This window comes from Nylanderia fulva, unplaced genomic scaffold (genome assembly GCF_048542155.1).
Source record: "Nylanderia fulva isolate GAGA-0341 unplaced genomic scaffold, ASM4854215v1 Scaffold238, whole genome shotgun sequence".
Taxonomy (NCBI): domain Eukaryota; kingdom Metazoa; phylum Arthropoda; class Insecta; order Hymenoptera; family Formicidae; genus Nylanderia; species Nylanderia fulva.
The window spans coordinates 120,013-140,998 of record NW_028190302.1 but is presented as its reverse complement, the minus strand read 5'-3'; the positions used below and the strand labels follow the sequence as shown (position 1 = coordinate 140,998).

The 20,986-nt window shown below is 39.3% G+C and overlaps 1 protein-coding gene and 1 pseudogene across 1 annotated transcript; one reads left to right on the top strand and one right to left on the bottom strand.

Moving 5' to 3' along the window:
* Positions 1-4,410: 4,410 nt before the first annotated feature.
* Positions 4,411-5,531, bottom strand: LOC146723068 (uncharacterized; annotated as a pseudogene).
* Positions 5,532-16,569: 11,038 nt separating this feature from the next.
* On the top strand, positions 16,570-17,706 carry LOC146723067 (uncharacterized). The gene has a single exon (XM_085483210.1). The coding sequence runs from the start codon at positions 16,570-16,572 to the stop codon at positions 17,704-17,706; it is 1,137 nt and encodes a 378-aa protein (XP_085339336.1).
* The last annotated feature ends 3,280 nt before the right edge of the window (positions 17,707-20,986 follow it).

Here is a 20,986-nt window from a genome sequence, read left to right as displayed (position 1 = left end):
CCTTCCCCCCCCCTTTTTTTTTTTTCCCAATTTTTTTTTTTCCCCCCCAAAAAATTTTAAAATTTTTAAAAAATTTTTTTTTTTTTTTAAAATTAAAAAAAATTTTTCCTTTTTTAAAAAAAACCCATTTTTTTATTTTTCCCCCTTTTTCCCCCCTTTCTTTTCTTTTTTAAAAAAATTTTTTTTTTTTTTTTTTTAAAAAAAATTTTTTTTTTTTCCCTTTTTTTTATTTTTTTTTTTTTTTAAAACCCCCCTCCCTTTTTAAATTTTTTTTTTTTTTTTTTGGGGGAAATTTTTTAAAAAAAAAAAACCCCCTTAACTTTCCTTTTTTTTTCCCTTTTTTTTTTTTCCTTTTTTTTTTTTTAAATTTTTTTTTTTTTTTTTTTTTTTAAAAATTTTCCCCTTTTTTCCCCCCTTTTTTTTCCCCCAAAAAAAAAACCCCCTTTCCCCCCCTTTGTTTTTTTTTAAAAAATTTTTTGGGGTTTTTTTCCCTTTTTTTTTCCCCCTTTTTTTTTCCCCTTTTTTTTTTTTTTAAAAACCCCCCCAAAAAAAAACCCAAAAAAAAACCCCCCCTTTTAAAAAATTTTTCAAAAAAAAATTTTTCCCCCCCCCTTTTTCCCCAATTTTTTCCCCTTTTTTTCCCCCCCCTTTCCCCCGGGGGCCCCCCCCTTTTTTAAAAACCCCCCTTTTTTTTTTTTTGGGGAAAATTTTAAAAAAAATTTTTAAAATTTTTTTTTCCCTTTTTGGAAATTTTTTTTTTTTAATTAAAGGGCCGGGCCCCCCGGGGGGGTTTTTTAAAAAAAAAAAAAACCCTTTTTTCCCCCCTTTTTTAAAAAAGGGGGTTTTCCCCCCCCGGGGGGGTTTCCCCCCCCCCCTTTTTTTTGGGGTTTTTTTCCCCCTTTTTTTTCCCCCCAACCCCCCCCCCAAAATTTTTTTAATTTTTTTTTTTTTTTAAAAATTTTAAAATTTTTGGTTTTTTTAAAAAATTTTTTTTTTTCCGGTTTAATTTTTTTTTTTTTTTCCCCCCCCCCTTTTTTAAAAAAAAACCCCCCTTTTTTCCCCCCAAAAAAAAAGGGGGCCCCCCCAAAACCCCTTTTTGAAAACCAATTTTTCCCCGGGGGGGGAAATTTTTTTTTTTCCCCCCCCTTTTTTTTTTTTTTTGGGCCGGGGCCCCCCCTTTTTTTTTTCCCCCCTTTTTTCCCCCCCCCCCCTTCCCTTTTTAACCAAAAGGGGGTTTTTTTTTTTAAAAAACCCCCCCCTTTTTTTCCCTTTCCCCCCCCCTTTTTTTCCCCCCTTTTTTTTTTTTTTTTGGGGTTTTTTTTTTTTCCCCCCCCCCCCTTTTTTTTTTAAAAAATTTTTAAAAAGGGGTTTAAAATTTTTTTTTTTTTTTTTTTTTCCCCCCTTTTGGTTTCTTTTTCCCCCTTTTTTTTGGGCCTTTTTTTTTTTTTTTTTCCCTTTTTTTTTTTTTTTTCCCTTTTTTTTTTTGGGGGGGTTTTTTTTTTTTTTTTTTCCCTTTTTTTTTAAAAATTTTTTTTTCCCCTTTCCCCCGGGGGGGGGGGAATTTCTTTTTTTTGGGTTTTTTTGGGTAAACCCGGTTTTTTAAAAAATTTTTTTTTCCCTTTTCCCCCAAAAAAAACCAAAAACCCTAAAAAAGGGGGGCCTTTTAAATTAAAAAACCTTTTTTTAAAAAAATTTAAAAAAAAAAAAAAAGGGGTTTGGGGTTTTTTTTTTTAAAAAATTTTGGGGGGTTTTTTTAAAAATTTTTTTCCCCCCTTTTTTCCCCCTTTTTCTTTTTATTTTTTTTGGGGTTTTGGGGGGGGTTTTTTTTAAAAACTTTTTTTTTTTTTTTTAAAGGTTTTAATTTTTTTTTTAAATTTTTTTTTTTTTTGGGGGGAAAAAAATTTTTTAAATTTTTTAGGTTTTTTTTTTTTTTTTTTTTTTTTAAAAAAATTTTTTTTTTCCCCCCCCCCCCCCCCCCCCCCCCCCCCCCCCCCCCCTTTTTTCCCCCCCAAAAACCCCCCCCCCCCCCCCCCCCCCTTTTTTTTTTTTCCCCCCCCCAAAAAAAAAACCCCCCCAAAAAATTTTTTGGGGTTTTTTTTTTTTTTTTTTTAAAAAAAAAGGTTTCCCGGGGTTTTTTATTTTTTTCCCTTTTCCCAAAACAAAAAAAAAAAATTTTTTTTTTTAAAATTTTTTTTTTTTTTTTTTTTTTTTCCCCCCCGGGTTTTCCCCTTTGGGTTTTTCCCCCTTTTTTTTGGGGCCCAAAAAAAAACCCAAAACCCCTTTTTTCCCCCCCCTTTTAAAACCCCCCCCCCCTTTTTTTTTTTTTTCCCCTTTTTTCCCCAAAAAAAACCCCCCCCCCCCCTTTTTCCCCCCTTTTTAAAATTTCAACCCCCCCCTTTTTAAGGAATTTTAACAAATTTATTATACTTCTTTTCCACTGTTTACCGGTAAAAACCCTTTTTTGGGGGGGCCCCCCCCTTTTTTTTAAAAAAAAACCCCCGTTCAATTATATTAAAAAAAACCCTATTCATTTTTTTTCTCTATTCTGCCCCAACCTTTTTTCCCCCTTTCATAATAAGCGTATCGTCTGCAAACATTTTTATAATTGCATCCCTCCGGACAATACTTCGATTATATCATTTATAAATATATTATAAATAGTAGAGGTCCTAGTACCGAACCTTGTGGCAACTCCCGTTTTTCCGTTCTAGCTAAGACGTTCTGACCAACTGATTGTTAAATTTGACTTGTTGCGTTCTGTTGTTTAGATATGTTCTAAACCATTCTAGCACTATTCCTTTCATTCCATATTGCTCTAATTTTTCTAACAATCTTGTCCTATCCACCGTTTCAAATGCCCGTTTTAAGTCTATGAATATTACTCCTACTATTTCTCCTTCACTAATTGTTAACTTCCAATCATCAATGACGCTTTGTATCGCTGTTTCGCACGAATGGTATTTTCTAAATCCTGATTAATGCTTTGATATAATATCATTATTATGTAAGTATTCATCTATTTGTTCCTTTACGACTAATTCTAAGACTTTCTCATAAATTGGTAATATATTAATTGGTCTAAATTCACTTGCTTTCTTTGGTTTCTCTACCTTAGGAATTGGTACAATAGTAGATGTTTTCCATCCCTCCGGACACACTCCTTTTAATAATGAATCATTTATTATCTTCAATAGTTCATTTTTTATTACGTGAAAGCTCATTTTTAATATATCACTAGATATTCCCTCATCTGTTCCTTTTTTCTTTGGCAAAGCCATAACAATTTGTTCAAGTTTCTTTAAATTTATCAACTTAAAATATTCCATTTTATCTCTACTATTTACAACATAAATGGTTTTTGTATTTTTACTGTCTCTTTTTTCTATAGATTCTATTATATCGTTAATGCTCTGTATATAAAATATATTAAAATTATTCACTAACGTACATTCTTCTACATTCTTTAATATTTCAAAGTCTATGTTATTAATTTCTTTCGAATCCCTAGTCTCTCCTCTTATGACTTCCTTTAGAGTTTTCCACATTAATACAGGATCATTTTTATTATCATCTATCATGTTCTCATAATATTCTTTCTTTTTCTTTCTAATTATTTTGACTGCCGTATTTCTCTCAGTTTTAAACTGTAACCAATCTTGTTCTTCACCCGCATATACCGCTCTTGCATACGCCTCATCCCTTGCATTTGTAGCTAATCTTATATCATCCGTATACCATTTTTTTCCTTCCCATATCTTTGGAATTTTAAATTTTTTCTTTGGTGCTACCCTATCTAACGCCACTACCATATTCTGCACAAATTTCTCTGCTCTTTCATTTACCCCTAAATTAATTCTACTTTCTAATCCTTCCTCTATTGCATATAAAAAATCATCTATTTGAAATTTGCTGTAATCTCTACTAATGAATTCTCTATATTTTTCTTCAATATTACTTCTATTAAGTTCAACGCTTATCCATAAATGATCTGTTATCCTCGGCTTATCATATACGATACAGTTTACCTTAATATTTGCAAAAACTAAATCTATCAAAGATTGACTATTTTCTGTAATCCTAGTTGGTTTGTCTACGTATTGTTTCATGCCCAAACACAACATCTCATTTACTAGCTTTTTAGCATAAAACACTTCCGTCATTAAGTTTATATTAAAATCACCCAACATAACGCATTGCCCTTTCGCTACTGAACGGTCCACTACATCCTCTATAAATCTTAAGAAATCACCATCCGACGCGCTCGGTGAATGGTACACTACTGTAATTACTCCTTTATATATTTTATCTCGCATTTCTATCGCTACACACCAACAGTTAGATACTATTTTTTCTTTAACTATTACCTCATATTTGATATCATTTCTTATGTAAATTATTACGCCTCCTGTGTTTCTATTTTCCCCATCGCATCTAATTAAACTATATCCCGGCGCATTCACTTCACTGTCTTCTATTTCCGCAATGAGCCTAGTCTCCGACAACGCCACGACTGCAAGATTCATCCTCTTCATATAGTCTTGAATTTCATCTTTGTGCGCCATCACACTCTGCGAGTTCGTGTATACAATTGATTCCATCCATGATTGCTACTTAGTGGACTCCCAGCCCGCTCTTTTTTTCTCCTCCTCCAGTGCTCTGGTGAAAGTCGGACATTTTCTGCTTAACGCATCATGTTCGTCATTTATCTTTAAGTTGTACGTTTTAATTTTGTACATACAATTTACACACTTCATCTTCGTTACCTTACAGTCACTTGCTTTATGATTTCCAGCACATTTATGACATGTTTCTTCTCGCTTACAATTTTTAGCAATATGATAGTAACCCCAACATTTAAAGCATCTCTTAACACTGTAATGTTCAAACACAGGACATTTCGTCCATCCGATATTTATTTTTTCTTTTTTCAGCATCAGCTCATGGACAATTTCATCTACCTCCATTATTAAGGAACCGTCTTCTTTTTTTCCACTTCCAGCACGAGAATTTTCGTTACCTTTGGCCATTCTTTTTACTATTTTTATGTGGAGTTCTTTGTCAATTTTATTTTGTTTTTTGATTGAGTCAATTAAGACTTCATCATCCAGTTGCATTTCTTCTTCTCCAACATTTACAGCCTTTATTTTTGGTTTTACTCTTTTCGGTTCTGTGACCTTGAAATCGTCACCTAGCTTTTCACGTACTGTAACCCTCAGCTTTTCCATTTCTCCCTCGCTCTCACATCCAAGGATAATCGATCCTTTATTTCCTTTCTTCAACTTTGATATTCCCACTTCCAGCTTCTTTATATCTATCTTCTCTTTCACCAATTTTTTGGTAGTTTCACTTTCCTGCTCCCTCTTCGGTTACACAATTATAATGTTTTCTTTCTTCTTATTTTTTACCGCTTCACTGTAGTTCCTCTGCAATCCTTCCTTTGAGCCACCTGCTACTTCTTGCATCATCTTCTTCAAATTTTCTATTTCTTGTCTAATACTTCCTAGTTCTTCATGAAGTGCTTCTTTAATCATACTTTTAATTTTATTTTTACAGGTCGTTTCATTTTTTATTTCTTTTACAGCTTTAATGATCCAGTCTACTTTTACATCAATGCCTAACCCTTGAATACCACCGCTTGTGGACGGTCCTGTAGATCCTGTAGATCCTGGATGTTTTATCTTTTCCTCCCGCCGCCGGTGTTTTCTTCATGATTGTTTCTTTCTCACTATCGGTCAAAAACTCCACAAATGGTCCTTTACACAGCACGTATTCTTGATTTTTATCTAGAATTTATGCTTACTTACACATCCTGGATGGTAAAAAAGCTTTGAACAAGTATTACATTTAACAACTTTACTCTTTATTGCCTTTTTACATGCCGAGCATCTATACTCTGCATATTCATCGTCCATATCGATAATTGCCGGCCGAGATCGCTATCTAAGCGTTTGCAGACCTGTGATCCACTTGCACACGTCAGCACTAATGACCACGTATAATGCAAAAGATGTCTACCTGTCTTGCGAAAACTTCTCTGTTCCACAATAGATTCATTGCTCACATTCACATATCGCGACATCCCGGCTAGATAACCCTCATAGTTATCCCCGGTCTATAGCGGCGTAACTTGAGCAACTTATTTACCTTCTTCTCTCTCTATTTACTAACGAAAACTTAGAATTTTGACGGAGCAATGTGACACACGTCTGCTCGAGAGCGCGCGAGAGAGAGAGAGAGAGTTTATTTTTCGTTTGGTTGCTTAAAAGGTTAAGCAGCTGAGGAAAATGTCACTATACTGGGATGGGTGGCCGCGGATAAGGTAAAGCAGCTGCGGACAAAATCACTTTTTCGGGATGGGTAACCGCGGACAAGTACGACGCCGTAGTCGGACAAAAAAGTGACATTTTCGACCAAAAAATAACTAAAAAAATTTATATCTCCGCAATCAATAGAGCTATTAAGTTCGTTATGATCTCGTTTTACTCGGAAAAAATCGTGCTTTTGATTGATATGGTCATCTTTTGAAATATGTTCTCGGTCATGAAATATTTCAAATTATTGTTTTCAAGGTTTCGAAAATCGTGTTACGTCCGGTAAAGTACACAGTAGCGTCCTACGGATAATTTTCGGTATTGTTTCGATATTTTTGCTATATTTTCAATATCTTTCGATATTTTTTTTGGTTTTTTTGTAGATTGTATTTTAATTTGACTAATAAAAGATATAACTTAGCGAGACGCTACCGCGTCTCTTGATACATAAAAAATGCGTGTATATATATAATGCGGGTAAGGGCAAGGTAGAGCGTCGGTGAATAATCGAGAGCCTCGAAGCAGAAGAATTCAAGAGACGTTTTGGAACAAGTCGGTTCCTGCGATTAGAGAGAGAGAGAGAGAGAGAGAGAGAGAGAGAGAGAGAGAGGCTCACGCGGCGAGAGATACGGCAAGAGAGAGGACCGCATCAATCATTGCTGTCGGACTGTGCCTCGGCACCTGCACACAAAAATATAATATATTATTGTACTATTTTATAGATTTTTGACATATTATATATATATACTTACACTCTTGGCACATTGGGCACATGTTGGCCAGGAAGATTGTGAATACTCTTTTCTGGCAATCAATGCAGTGAAGATGCGGCACATCTCTGTACCGCATCGTCACGTGTCTCTGGATGACTGTGATGGTCGCGAATCTTTCTCTGTTTCTCATGAAACAGGGAATGCAGATTTTTATCGATCCCCATGGTGAGACGTATGACATGATGTATACCCTCGTGTTTTCATCGAAGGGTTCGATGGCTCAATCGTCTAATGTACGCGAGTGGTACGACTCGCGAACACCATTTTTACTGTCATACCCATTGTCGTGGAATGGCTGGTGTTCTTCTTCATTATCATCACCACTATTATCGTCTTCTTCTTCAACGATGTTCGGTATGACTTCAATCTCCATATCTTTGATATCGTCTAAGACGATATTAACCTCCCTGTCATACACAGGGTCATACATGTCGTCGCTGTCGTCGGAGATCGTGATGACCTCCACTTCCATCTCGTTATCAGAGATCACCAAGTCTCGCTCACCATTTTCCGCGTTCTCCATTTTTTTTGTAAAAAAAACAATACACTTTTTTTTTTACACTGTATGCTCACTAGTATGCACTAGTACTGTATGCTCACTAGTACGTCACCGTACTATGACCTGGCAGCGGCATCGGTCCTCATTATATATCCCGATCAATCCTTTGTTCTTCAACGCACAATTGCAATTATCTCAGAAAGATGATCTTTGTCAAACAAAAATAGCGGCTGCTCAGTTGTTGACTATCGTTATGTTTACACCTTCCGCGAAGACATGTTTCTTACAATTATGATACAACGTTTCTCAGAAACGTTGATATACTCTTCGCATATGTTGCACACCTATTTAATCAAGCATATAAATAGGTAGCGACAAGTAATCTATACATGGCGACGATGACGATGACGGTGATGGTGTTGGTTCAAATGGCCAACATTTTTTACTAGTTTTACCCCAAATTCTATTACATGTATATATATTTCAAAATTCTCTATGTATCTCATGTTTATAACATGCTGTTCTTGTGTGTTCAGGTATTCCAAGCTTATACATAAAGCATGTATCTAACCTACACTTCTCAGCTTTTTTTATACAATGTTCACGAGCTCCTAGATAATTTTGCACTTTCTTCGTATGCGGTTTTTGCACACCTAGTTCGATTTCTTAACAATTGTACAACCGAAATCACCGGAATGTTCTTCGCTTTTTTCTCTTCACGTTTAACACCAAACGGGTTATTTTTATCGTCATGATCACGATCCTGGAGATGTTTATATTATTTCTCGATATTCTTATAATACCCGAATGGTTTTTTCTTGTCTGTCATATGCACTGCGTTCTTCATTTTTATTGTCTGTCACTTTTCACACGTATTACACTTGTGGTCACTAACCTCAGCCTATTTTCGCTGACATTTGCTGCAATCCCTGATCATCGGTGCTGGACCGTCAATGTGCGTTTGCATCCACGGTCGATTGTAATACTCGAGGCAGCGACGATATGTCTGAACCTCCGGATCCGCCTTGATGTGCTCCAAAAGCTTGTCCCACAAATGTTCTACGAAATAGCCGCACTTTTGCAGTAAATCAATCTTTGGAATATATTGCAGCTGTTCAGCATATAAACTGAGAATGTCGGAAGCACTTGATAGCATGACAAACATCTTGTACTCCGAATGAGGAGAGCGTGCGCTTGCCACCGTGGTCACCGTACTATGACCCGGCAGCGGCATCGGTTCTCATTATATATCCCGATCAACCCTTTGTTCTTTAACGTACGAACGATTGTTAATTCGCAAGAAATATTTGCAATATCTACCCGCTGATAATTCTCCGAAATACATAGATAAAGCCGCCGGATCATCGTTACCTTCCTGGTGTAAATTTCATCCTGTCGCAAGCGGCGAAAACACGTCACAAGCAGCAAAGACATGTCGCGACGCATTTGCCCCCGATGATGCAAACTTTCTCCGCTGATATTTCTTAGAAATATACAGATAACATATAGATCAGCAGCCACGTATGGGGAGAAGAAACGCAACCCTCCTTAGTAATAGGATTGTCGGCGCTCGCCAAAGAAACGGCGGCAGCCCTTTTGTTCTTAATAATTCTTAGAATTTGATTAACCAGAATTTTTTACCTTATCTTGTAATAAATATCTTACAAAGATGCTGTTTATCTTATCTTGTAATAGATATTTTACAAAGATGCCGCTTATCTTATCTTGTAATAGATATCGCTGTAATAGATATATGTTTATCTTTTGTTTATAAACATATCAGATAACATGAGCCCCTTATCAGGTAACCTGAACTGATAAGATAAGCTTATCTGCTGATAAGACCCCCTCCCCCGCGTGACGTCACTTCTCTTGCTCCCGATTCCCCCCCGCCCCTCATCCTCTCTCATTGCCCCTGGTCTAGAACTCCCATAGTATACCTACTTTTGTTACTTTCTAGAATTTTAATTAAATGGAGTCTCATGCATTTAACGTTACTGGAATATTTTTTATTACAAGGATTTCCTTTCAAGGCTACAGTTGTAGCGAAAACCGCAGCATAAATTCCACAAGAGGTGCCAATCTGGTTGTGTTTGCACTTCTTCGAAAATTATATCATATTTGTTGATCTTAGAATAACGAAGGCGAATATATTCTTTTTTTTAGCAGCCAATGTTTTGTACGTAGTACCAGATAAGCTGTCGTACACGTGAAGTTTGGTGCCATCAAAATAAATACATCGCCAATGATCTGTACAATTTCCGCCAATAATTTGTAAGTTTTTATTGCTACGACTAGCTTCAATTATATGCGAGTATTCTATATATAACACACTTTGTGTTTCAAAGCAAAAAGTTTCTCTTATTACGCGTAAATATAGATCTAACGATTCATCATTTAATTTACTCTTTATGGGCAATACATTTTTCTTCACTAATAAGAGCGAAGGTATTATATTATCTAACATTTTTCTTTGCCTTTTTATATCATCCTCAGTTAGATCTCTTTTTTCGTTTGAGTAATCAGTTATAATGCAATCGTCATCTTGCTCTATTTCTGGAATAGCAACAGTGGTAGTAGTGTTTTCAATAATACTGTCCACTTTTATGTCACTTTTTAGCCGCTTGTGCTTTGATGACATACTGCGGTTCTCGAATAGGCATATTTCTTGCCGCTCTACTATCTATTATTTCAAGAACCAAGCAATCTTTGTAGAATCGTGTAAGCAGTGATAACATTTTTGTTTCCCAAAATCTGTTATCACGCTCGACAATTGTGTACTTCAATCCAAGAGATGTCCATACAGCAAAAATGCAATAATTTTTTTGCGTTATGTGGAGCTGTCCCTGTACTTGAAAGTAGTACATGTGTTTTTGATTCATTCGAGTGTCATCCGTTTTATCAAATATTCTATGAATGTCTGAAATCTTATTCAGCATTGCAGCGGTGGAAGACACTTGCCGCGCCGCATAATTTAATCTCAACGATAGTATCGTCTCCGACAATAACATCAGGCGTCGCAGCAAAATATGGAATATTTTCATCAATAAATATTCCACAATTATAAATTTGTATCCCCAACTCCTGCAAATTGCTCACGTGCTACCATTTCTTTTTCTTCACTTCACTCAACAGCCGCATTCATCAATTGAGGAGGATAAAGAATTGTTTTAACTAAATTTTTGCACGAAGTTGTTTCTTTTTTACTACAAACTTTTCCAAAGTTTGAAGCAGTGAGAAGATTTTGCCACATGTTGTGCCACACCAGGTTTTTATGCTGATTCCGTGTAGCACACTCTAATACAGCACGATTACTTTGCTGATCTTTTAACATTTGATAATGATTAGATTTCAGCTGTTTGTACATATAACCTTCTATATCTGGCCGTTCCGCATTTGGTCCATAATCTTTATCAGACGTTAAAGTTTTAGCAAAATATTTAGATGTACGAACAGAGAGACTAATTCTTTTGCTGCGTGTGCGCGTTCCTGATAAGTATTATTCTTTTTTATATTTTGATTTTCTACTATTTTGGTACATGCAGGTGGCTCTTTACCCATTACACGACAAGTAGAACTCAATGCTTTCCAAGTATTAAATTGTACTACAGACGTTTTTACGCGTGTTTCATAAGATCCTCTCCTCGCAAAATGAATACGTTTGCCGCCAATAAATTTACTAATAATTCCATTGCAACTTTCCACGAAATTACTAGTAAATTGATATAATAAACAATCAGCATTTTCTATAATGCGTTTCATTGCAACTTTTATTTTTAAATATAATCCTGCCTTTTGTAATTGGGGCACAAGATTTTCTTCGCCTTTTTTTCGTTCACTTGTACAAAAATATTGAAGAGAAAGACAATCTTTGTGCTCACCAAATACATGGCTAGGTATATTTTGTAAATCTTTAATTAATCCAGCAATTTTTTGTTTCCAAGATGCTTTACTATTACGGCGAAACGTTACAGCCTTTATTATAGCGTTTCTAATTTTCATCGAGCTGTTCGAAACAATTTGTTTTAATTTTGCGATATTTCTATCACCACTACTACCCGCTTCGCGTACTTTATTACGTAAATTGCAGAGAAGATGATTTGTGCATTCAATCTTCTCCACAACAATATTTGAGTATGGTGGAAAATCTCTCAATTTTTTTGCTACATTACTATCTTTGTCGCCAATATATTTACTATAAATTAATCCATGCATTTCTAAGCTATGTTGGAAGCCTTCAAGGATTATATCGCTTTCCATACTTGTCGAGTTTTGATTATTTCCCCAATTTTTATAACATCTATGTTCTTTTGGTTTTAAGAAAAGTTTAGCTGCTCTTGCACAGATGATACAATATTTATTCCAGACACCGACAAATAAACCTTTTTTTGAATAATATCCCGTAATAATAGCTGCTCCAGATGAAGAATCGTAACTACCAGTACGATAGGATCTCTTCATGCACGACCCGTCTGTTATCACGGGTATATGCGGAATGCTGTCTATGACATCTCCTCTTTCAATTGCTAAACGTTTTTCCTCTTCGCCAGTCACGCGCATTTCTTCTTCCGCGGCGGCAGCGAAGGCTTCCGACATTTCGTTATGATGCTTTATATATTTTTTATTGTTTATGCATGCAATATCTGCAGCAGCAAGAAGTTCTTCAAGCTGCTTATGACCAGTCTTTGTCAATATAGTACCGGATACGATACCATTATTGACATTCAATTTTTTGTCGTCTTTTGGTTCACTCCAAAAGTCACCTGTGGTGTGACACATTCGACATTTAACAGAAAATTGGGTTTTTAGATCGTCACGGTTCTTTATGCTCAATACGAGATCAGTAAATCGACATTCGCCCAGCTAATGAGTGGACAGTCTTTGCAATTCAGCAAAAACATGCCCAAAATCGACGATACGTCGTCCACTAATCTCTTTAGAATATAAACGATATGCGTCGATATTCTCATCTGTATGCAAAACAATATTTTCGATATCTTCAACATTTTCAATGTCTTCAACTTTTTCGATGTCTTCGACATCGTCAACGTCTTCAACATTTTTGACGTCTTCAATATCTTCAATATTGCTTTGCATTGTACTTTCCAATTCTATCGGTGTACATGCATCTGCAGAATTATCAAGAAATGTATTCAACGACTGTGGTATGAACGCATTATTATCTGTCGTCACATTTGTCTCATCTGTATGCGTATGGCTTGTTTATTGGCAAACTTGTCAAATTTTCACAAAATTCACGAACATCTGATAATGATCCCACAGAAGAATCATCATCGAAAATATTTGTGTCTGATTGAAATTTTTGTGTGCATACATCGACAGATGATTGAGGAAATGTTTTCATAAAAGATAATGATGGCAATGTGTCGTTATTTACACTTCTCTTATCCTCGCATGCGTAAAATTGGTGTGTGTGTTGAATTGTAATTATTTTAAAGTTCAAATTTTGTTGGTAAACCTTGAGCTGTGATAGAACTCTTGCCCTATATAATAAATTTAAAAGAAACCTCAGAAAGGACGCTACTAACTGTTCCGCGTGCGCTAATATATGTGCGCATTGCAACCGTTGCGACATGCGATTGTTCTTCAGAAAGAGATAGATACTGCAACGCAAATAAGCATACATGCAGTTCGATAAGACTGAATAATTTTATTTTTAAAAACATTGCATTTAAGATATAAGTGATTGTACGTTATTTAAAAGGTATGAATTTATACTTTGTAAGACTAATTGCTTTGTGTAAATAATCATATGAATTTATTTCTTATATTCGTTTTTTATGTTTGTTTTGCAGGCGCCTTTTTTTATTTGTGTTTTTTGTCTGTGTATCTTATGATACATTATTTTATGTACAACGTCTGCAATAAATGAAGCATTGTTCCACTGCAAGTCAGGATCTGCTTATTAGACAGAAATCTACCAAAATTGTAACAACTGGTTATGGGCCCAGTATTGCCTTATCAAAGCTTGGTGGATTAGACAGATATCCTGGTCAGTATATATAAACGTAAGTCATCGTCAGTCTACATCAGTCAAGTCAGTCAAAAGGTCAACGTCAATTTATGTCAGTCGAGTCAATAAAAAAAAGTCAACGTAAAATAGGTTAAGATACAAAAGTCTATGTAAATATTGTTTATGTCGCACTGCGTTAAATTATTATAACAAATTTAGTAAATAATTTCTTGCGGTCAAAAAAAAAAACTTATAAATATTTGATTAGTATTATATAGGTGAGTAAAAATAAAAAAATTTATCATACAAAGTCATGGATTCAATTAAGTCACATTTGGTAACATTGTCTGAGGACTCACAAGAAAATGTTAATTATGTATCGTGGAGATTTAAATTGAATCTAACTTTAAAATCAAAAAGTCTATTTATAGTAGCAACAGGAATAGAAGTAAGTCCTCCTGGTTTAAATACAAATGAGGCAGTTAAATTATGGATCAAACAAGATCTTGAGGCTCAGATATTTATAAATTTAAATGTAAGTAGTAATATAGCTAAGAAAATTGCAAATTGTAATTCTGCGCAACTAATGCTGGATAAATTACATACATTGTATGGCAAAAAATCTGATCTTACAGTTGAAGATTTACAGAGACAATTTTTTGGTTATAAACGATAAGTCAGTTATTGAAAATTGTATGATAATTCAACAGTATGCAGAAGATTTAGCAGCTGAAGGAGAAGAAGTGAAAGAAAGTTGGATTATGACTAGAATTTTGGGAATGTTGCCACCTAAACTTCACCATTTTCGCACTAGATGGGATAATGTCAGAGGAGAAGATAAAAATCTGAGCAAATTGTTTAAACGTCTACAACTGGAAGAGGACAGATTAAACGAAGACGAGCAATCAAGTGAATCTACATCACAAAATGCTTTGATCTTAAAACAAAGAAATAAATTCCAGAAGCCATCTTCTAAAGGAAATACTTCTAATAACTCAAAGGTTGAATATTTTACGTGCGGCAAGAAAGGGCACGTAAAGAAATATTGTAAAAATAAATCGTGCGCAAAATACTTGGCTTATTGTAAAAATAACTATGCTTGCAACAGTTGTAATCAGAAAGGTCACTTTGCCAAAAATTGTCCTAAAGGAAATTCGAATGAAAGCGGATATTCGAAAAACGACAAGTCAGAAAAGAATGATTCCAAAAAGTCAAATCATCGTGCACTTATAACCCTTGGACTGTCAACTGCAAATGTGAAACAAATAAAATCTAAATATGACTGTTGTGATTCATGGTATCAAGATTGTGCTGCAACGCAACATATGACTTCTCGAAGAGATTGGCTGATAAATTATGTTAAACTAGAAGAGCCTATGATGGTCATCATTGAAGATGCTACAAAATTAGAAGGCATTGGATTAGGCGACATTGAACTAGAAGCCTTTGACGGAGATAAATGATATCAAATTATATTGAAAAATGTCTTATATGTACCTAAGATGACTTTTAATCTCTTTTCCGTTACACAAATGTTGGATAAAGGGTATGTACAAACTGCAGATGCAAGCAAGTCATTCTTTAAAACGCTGGACGAAAAGGAAACAGTGGCTATTGCTAAACGCGATGAAAATCTGTACAAAATGATGTTTCGACAAGAAGAATCTTCAAAATGCTTGTTGACAGCTTTGATCAAAATTTGGCATGAAAGACTTGCCCATCAAAATGTCAAGTATGTCAGAAATATTTTAAATAAGAATGATATTAAGTACATTGATGACTGGAACAACTACATTTGTACTGGATGTGTCTATGGAAAACAACATCGCGTTTCTCATCCGATAAATCTTAAAGTAGCTGAAAACACATTAGACCTGATACTTGTTGACTTGTGTGATATGAATGTAAAGTCTTTAGGAGGAGTTAAATATTTCCTTCTGTTCGAGAAAAAGACGATTACAATATAGATAAATTCTCGTTTGATTTATAACTCTTGATTCGAAGGTCGAGTTCTCAGGCAAATAACATTTGCTTCGGATTCTAAGGAATTATTTTCCTCTAGTTTTTCTGACCTTACCGTTGCTGCCGAAATATGACAAACATCGGTGGTCGATCGTTATTGGTTGAAGAAATCATACGACCGACACCGAGTATGTTATTGTACCCGACTCGGTAGGGACTATTATCGAGGATTGAGCAGAATCGTGTGTGTCCTTTATTGAACGGATTTAAATTTAAGCATTCGTGTCATATTATTTCGGTCTCTATTTGTCCGCCTCTGCCTTCTTCCCTGATCTCCCCGTCGTGCTCGGTGGATCGAGGAGCTGGGAGCGATGGGCGAGGCGGGGAAGGGGAGCATCGCGAGTGTCGCGCGTTGACCGGCACTCACTCTCGTTTTGAGGACGATCGAGTAATTACACGCGACTCGCTCTTATATTACGTTTCGATCCTTAAAGGTGTTAAGATTTCCTATAAATCAAGACGAAACGAAATCTTGTTGCGCCCCCGCGCAAGGTGTTTAGCTTTTTTTTCGCTTATCTTTTGTTAAGTGGCAAATAAAGTGAAGTTTTGTGAAACTAGAACAATTAGTGTCTCTTATAGATACTCCTTCAACCACGCGGACGTTCTCCAAGCTCGAAGCCATTTCGAACCGAGACTTTACGCGAACATTTGGTCCTTCGAGCCGGATACTCGGATCCGGAGCTCCTTTTAACAGTTAAATTAACAATTTTGACTCGCGTTTCCGGACGCGGAACATTCTTTTCGCTGCGTTCTCTCCCCTTTTCTTTTAAGTGTCGGAGTGCCAGTGAGTGAACGCGTGGATTACACGCGCCGTGATCGTGATTCGCGCGGCGGGAACACGCTGCGTCCGTGCCATACGAGGCGCGCGGAGCGCTCACTCGAGCGTCGGCATCGCGTTGTCGCATTGCCTGGTCGCGCAACGAGTAACTTGGGCGATTCCACGCGCGCGGTCGCTGATACCAGGCTGAGCTTGCCGTGCTCCACGCTATGATGGACCGCATGATCAAGCAACAGACTTTGGTTGCGGGATACATCACCCGTATGTGGGTGAACTTGCAAAAGATAGGGCAAGCCAAAATCACGGAAAATGAGGTCTCCACCCGACTAGCGCGCCTTGATGATTATTGGACGCGGTACCAGAATGCGCATTTCGAGATCGCGTCCGATCCTGAGGCTGACAAGACGGCCTACATGAGGGACGACTGCTTCACTACAACGGAAGAGACGTATTTCGGGATGCGTAGTAAGCTTAATGATTTACGCGATCAATTAAAAAAGGCGGGAAACATCGAAACCGAAGCGCGGTCAGGGCCGAGCTCCACGGCCGTCGCGCCCGTGCTCAAGCAGATGCAACTTCCGAAGCTCGAGTTGCCGAAATTCTCCGGAGATCAGCTCGAGTGGGAGGGATTTCGAAATTTATTTCGGTCGGTCGTTCACGATGTCACGGGGGTTCCTAAGGTGCAAAAGCTCCAGTACTTGATGGGATGCCTGACCGGTGAAGCTGCGGAAGTTGTCGCCGGCGTTCCGTTGACTGACGGTGCTTATGACGGGGCCTGGCAGGATTTAATAATGCGCTACGATAATCAGCGCGTTCTTCTCTGCGCTCACATGCGCCATTTGATCTCTTGCTCGGCCGCCGTCAAATCGTCGGCTACCGAGATCAAGCGACTGTTGGGCGTGCTTAACCAGGCCCGGCGAGCGCTCGCCTCGCTAGGGCGCCCAGTGGAGTCATGGGACGACTGGTTCGTCCATCTGCTTGTTAGCAAGCTGGATGCCACGACGCGGATGCACTGGGAGACGTCGCTTCTGGATTCGCGTGATTTCCCGACGTTCCTGCAGTTACAGATGTACCTGGAGAACCGAGTGCGCGCTCTGGAGGCCGCGAGAGTGGACGCTCCCCTCCCGCGCGGAAGTCCAGGAGTGAGTGCGAAATCCCCGGCTAAGCCCACGCGCGTCGCATGCAACACGGCCGTGACTCCGAAGTCGAAAGCAAAAACGTGCACGCTTTGTCAAGGCACGCACACGTTAACGTTTTGCCCGAAATACAAGGCGTTGCCAGTCACACAACGCGCGGAGCAAGTGAAAAAACTGGGCGCGTGCTTGAATTGCGTCAAGCCTGGACATTAAGCGGATTCTTGTCCGGGCAGCGGTCGCTGCTTGGTATGTGGTGCGACCCATCATACTACCTTGCACGGACTTAATTTCAGGCAAACCGGAGGCGCCTCCAAGGACCAGACGAGAACCACGGAGGATCCGGTAGCTGACGCTAACTCCTTGAGTGCAAGGATAAGCTCGGCCGTCGCTACTAGCGGAAAAACCGTCCTGCTGGCTACGGCTCAGAGTAGCACAAGGTTCACCGGACTCTTTGCGCACATCTTCTGCTTTCGGCGGGGTCCTGTTGGGCAGCGGTGGATTGGAAGAGAAATGCTTCGGTCGCCAGAGGCATACGGTGACTGTGCTGCTGACACACCCAATGATGAACTGTCGGAGACTTTGTAAGCGGCAGTGGGAGCTGGAGGAGGTCGATGGTCCAGGTCTCCGAAGCTCCTAAGAGGACCAAGCGGAGAGCACTTCAAGAACACGCACTCTCGCGACGCGTCTGCAGATACGTCGTGCGGTTGCTAAAAGACCGGATCGGCTCGACCAGCTAGGCCGAATCGCGCTCGGCTGCGCTGTCCATGCCTGCCGGCTCGGGCGGCGTAGGGCGATAGAAAGCACCGAGCTGCAGAAGAAGAAAAAACGAGACACCGGACTCATGGTGGAGTATCTCGCTCTGGACTCATATGATCCATGCCTGTTGACGCTCCTTGTCCGTCGGCAATCTATTTACTTGTTTCCCAAACGCGTATGTCAAAGCGGGAGGGTCCCGCGGAAAGATACGCGTGGTTTTAACGCATATTTTACAACAAAATTCTGCGTATTCGATGAATGACTGTCTGTTAGCAGGTCCTCGATTTACAGACCGACTTATGGGTCTCCTGACTCTTGGAGACGGCCAAAGGTGGATTTATGGCAGACATAATTAAAATGTTCCGGCAGATCCGGTAAACGAGGCTGACCCGTACGATCTGCAGAGGATTCTCTGGCGTGCCGGGTCCTGCGGAGAGTGTCCGAGAGTTCCAGCTCCCGAACCGTGATTAGTGGACGACTTCGGCGCCCCTCCTGGCAATACGAAACGCTGCAGCAGGTTGCTCGGGACGAGGCGGTTACGGCTTCCGCTGGAGCGACTGACTCTTGCGACATCTATGTCGACGACTTTTGGCAGGTGGGCCAAGAAGATTGACGCGAGCCCAGGAGATTCACGCCAGATAGTGGCGTGCCTAACGGCCGGAGATTTGCGCTCGACAAGTGGGCCTCGAATGCACGGGACTTTCTCCCGCAGGCGTCATCAGGAACGCGCTGCTGCCGGCTTGAAGCAGTGAGCGCCCTGGGATAGTGTGGCATCACGACGAGGATGCGCTAGTCGGTCGGGTGGCGGCATTAATAGCAGCACGAAGGCGGACAGTTCTCTCAGACGGCGGATCGATTGTTCGACCCGCCTAGGCCGGGCGCGCCGCGCTAGATTTATGCCGGATCTTTATGACAGGATCTGTGGGGCTGGCTGGCTGCGGTGGGATGATTCGCTTCAATGAACGGCAGAAGCCTGGAGCGTTTCCGTGCATCCTGCCCGGATATCGGCACTTTGAGCAATACCGCGACTGGCTGACAGCCATGATCTAGGAGACGGGTCGAGCTGACGAGGTTCGCCCGCATGCATCGGAGAAGATGCCTAACGACCGGCCCCCGGCCGTTCTCTGTCGGGTCAAAAAGAAAGACGGCCGGGTGGAGGTGAACCCATTGCTGACCCCCCGACAGACCAAGGGGCTCCGGTCAAGAAGCAAGTGGCCTCGCTTGGAATTACCCTATGCGGAGCCGTTATAATGGCCTCGCTTGCTGCACCGGGTCGTCATGACCTGGATTGGCGGAGGTGCCTGTCGTCGCCTGGACGGATGCTAGGTCGTACCTTGTTGGCTGCGTTCCCATTGCGTCGAGCTGGAGACCGTTTGTGGCGATCGCCAGTGGCAAGCTATGTGACAACCCTGGAACCGACTCATAAAGAAATGGATATTCAGGTACGCATTCGATTGTACTTAGTTTGTACCCGTTTGCTAACGATTTTATTTTGTTTTGTACCCTAAGGGTTGGGCAGTATTAAGGGTGAAAAAACACAGCAACCCACTTGGAGATATCGTAATTTTCGTGGTGCCGTTCGATTCAGTATCTTTGCTACCCATTTGTACCGATTTCCATTTCGCGTTTGTACCCCGTAAGGGGGTGGAAATATGGGGTACCGTGAAGTTCGCAAAAGGGGTAACCTTGCTATTTTAAAGATTTCACGAAATCTGTAACATCGGGTGCTGCTCTTCTAATCGTTTGTACCCGCCTTTGTACCGCTTTCCATTTCGTTGTACCTAAGGGTGGTGGAAATTACGGGGTATCTTAAGATTCGCGAAAGGGGTAAATTTGTCAATTTTAAAGATATTCGAAATCGTAAAACGGTGCTGCTTCCCATCGTTGGTACCCGTTCTGTACGCTTTCCATTTCGTTGGTACCCTTACAGGGGGTGGAAATATGGGCGGAAGTTTATTTATTAATGTTCCGAAGAGGGTAACTTCTGCCATTTTTAAAGATATTCGAAATCTGTTAAACGGGTGCGCTTCCTTAATTGTTTGTACCAGTTTGTACCGCTTCCATTTCGTTGTACCCAAGGGGGTGGAAACTTACGGGCCGTATTTAATATTCGCGATAAGGGTAACTTTGTCAATTTTATTAAGATATTCGAAATCTGTAATCAATTGGGTGTGCTTCCGAATCGTTTGTACCCGTTTGTACCGCGTGCCATTTCGTTTGTCCCCCTAAGAGGGGGGACAATCCACGGGTATTTACCCTACTTCGACGAAAAGGGTACTCGGTCAATTTGCAAAGATATTAAGAATCCGCAAACGGCGTGCTACTCCTAATCGTTGTACCCGTTTGTACCCCGCTTTCCAGTTCGTTTGTACCCCTAAGGGGTGGCAACACAGGGTATTAATATTTGCGAAAGGGGTAAACTTGTTAATTTTAAACGATCATTCAAATTCTGCCAACGGGTGCTGCTTCCTAATCGTTGTACCGTTTGTATCGCTTTCCATTTCGTTTTACCCAAACGGGGGTAAAAATATGGCATGCCTGGAACAAACCCAGTATCAGGAATAACTTGTCAAACTGAATCAAACTAATACTTAAGTGAAATTTAAACTCAAAATAAAAATTGAACATTAAAATGAATATTCTTGGATTAAAATTTTAATTTTATTTATTATTGTGATTTCATGCGAAGCCTAACTAACAAAAACCTGAAATATTAATATAAATATGTTGATAATAA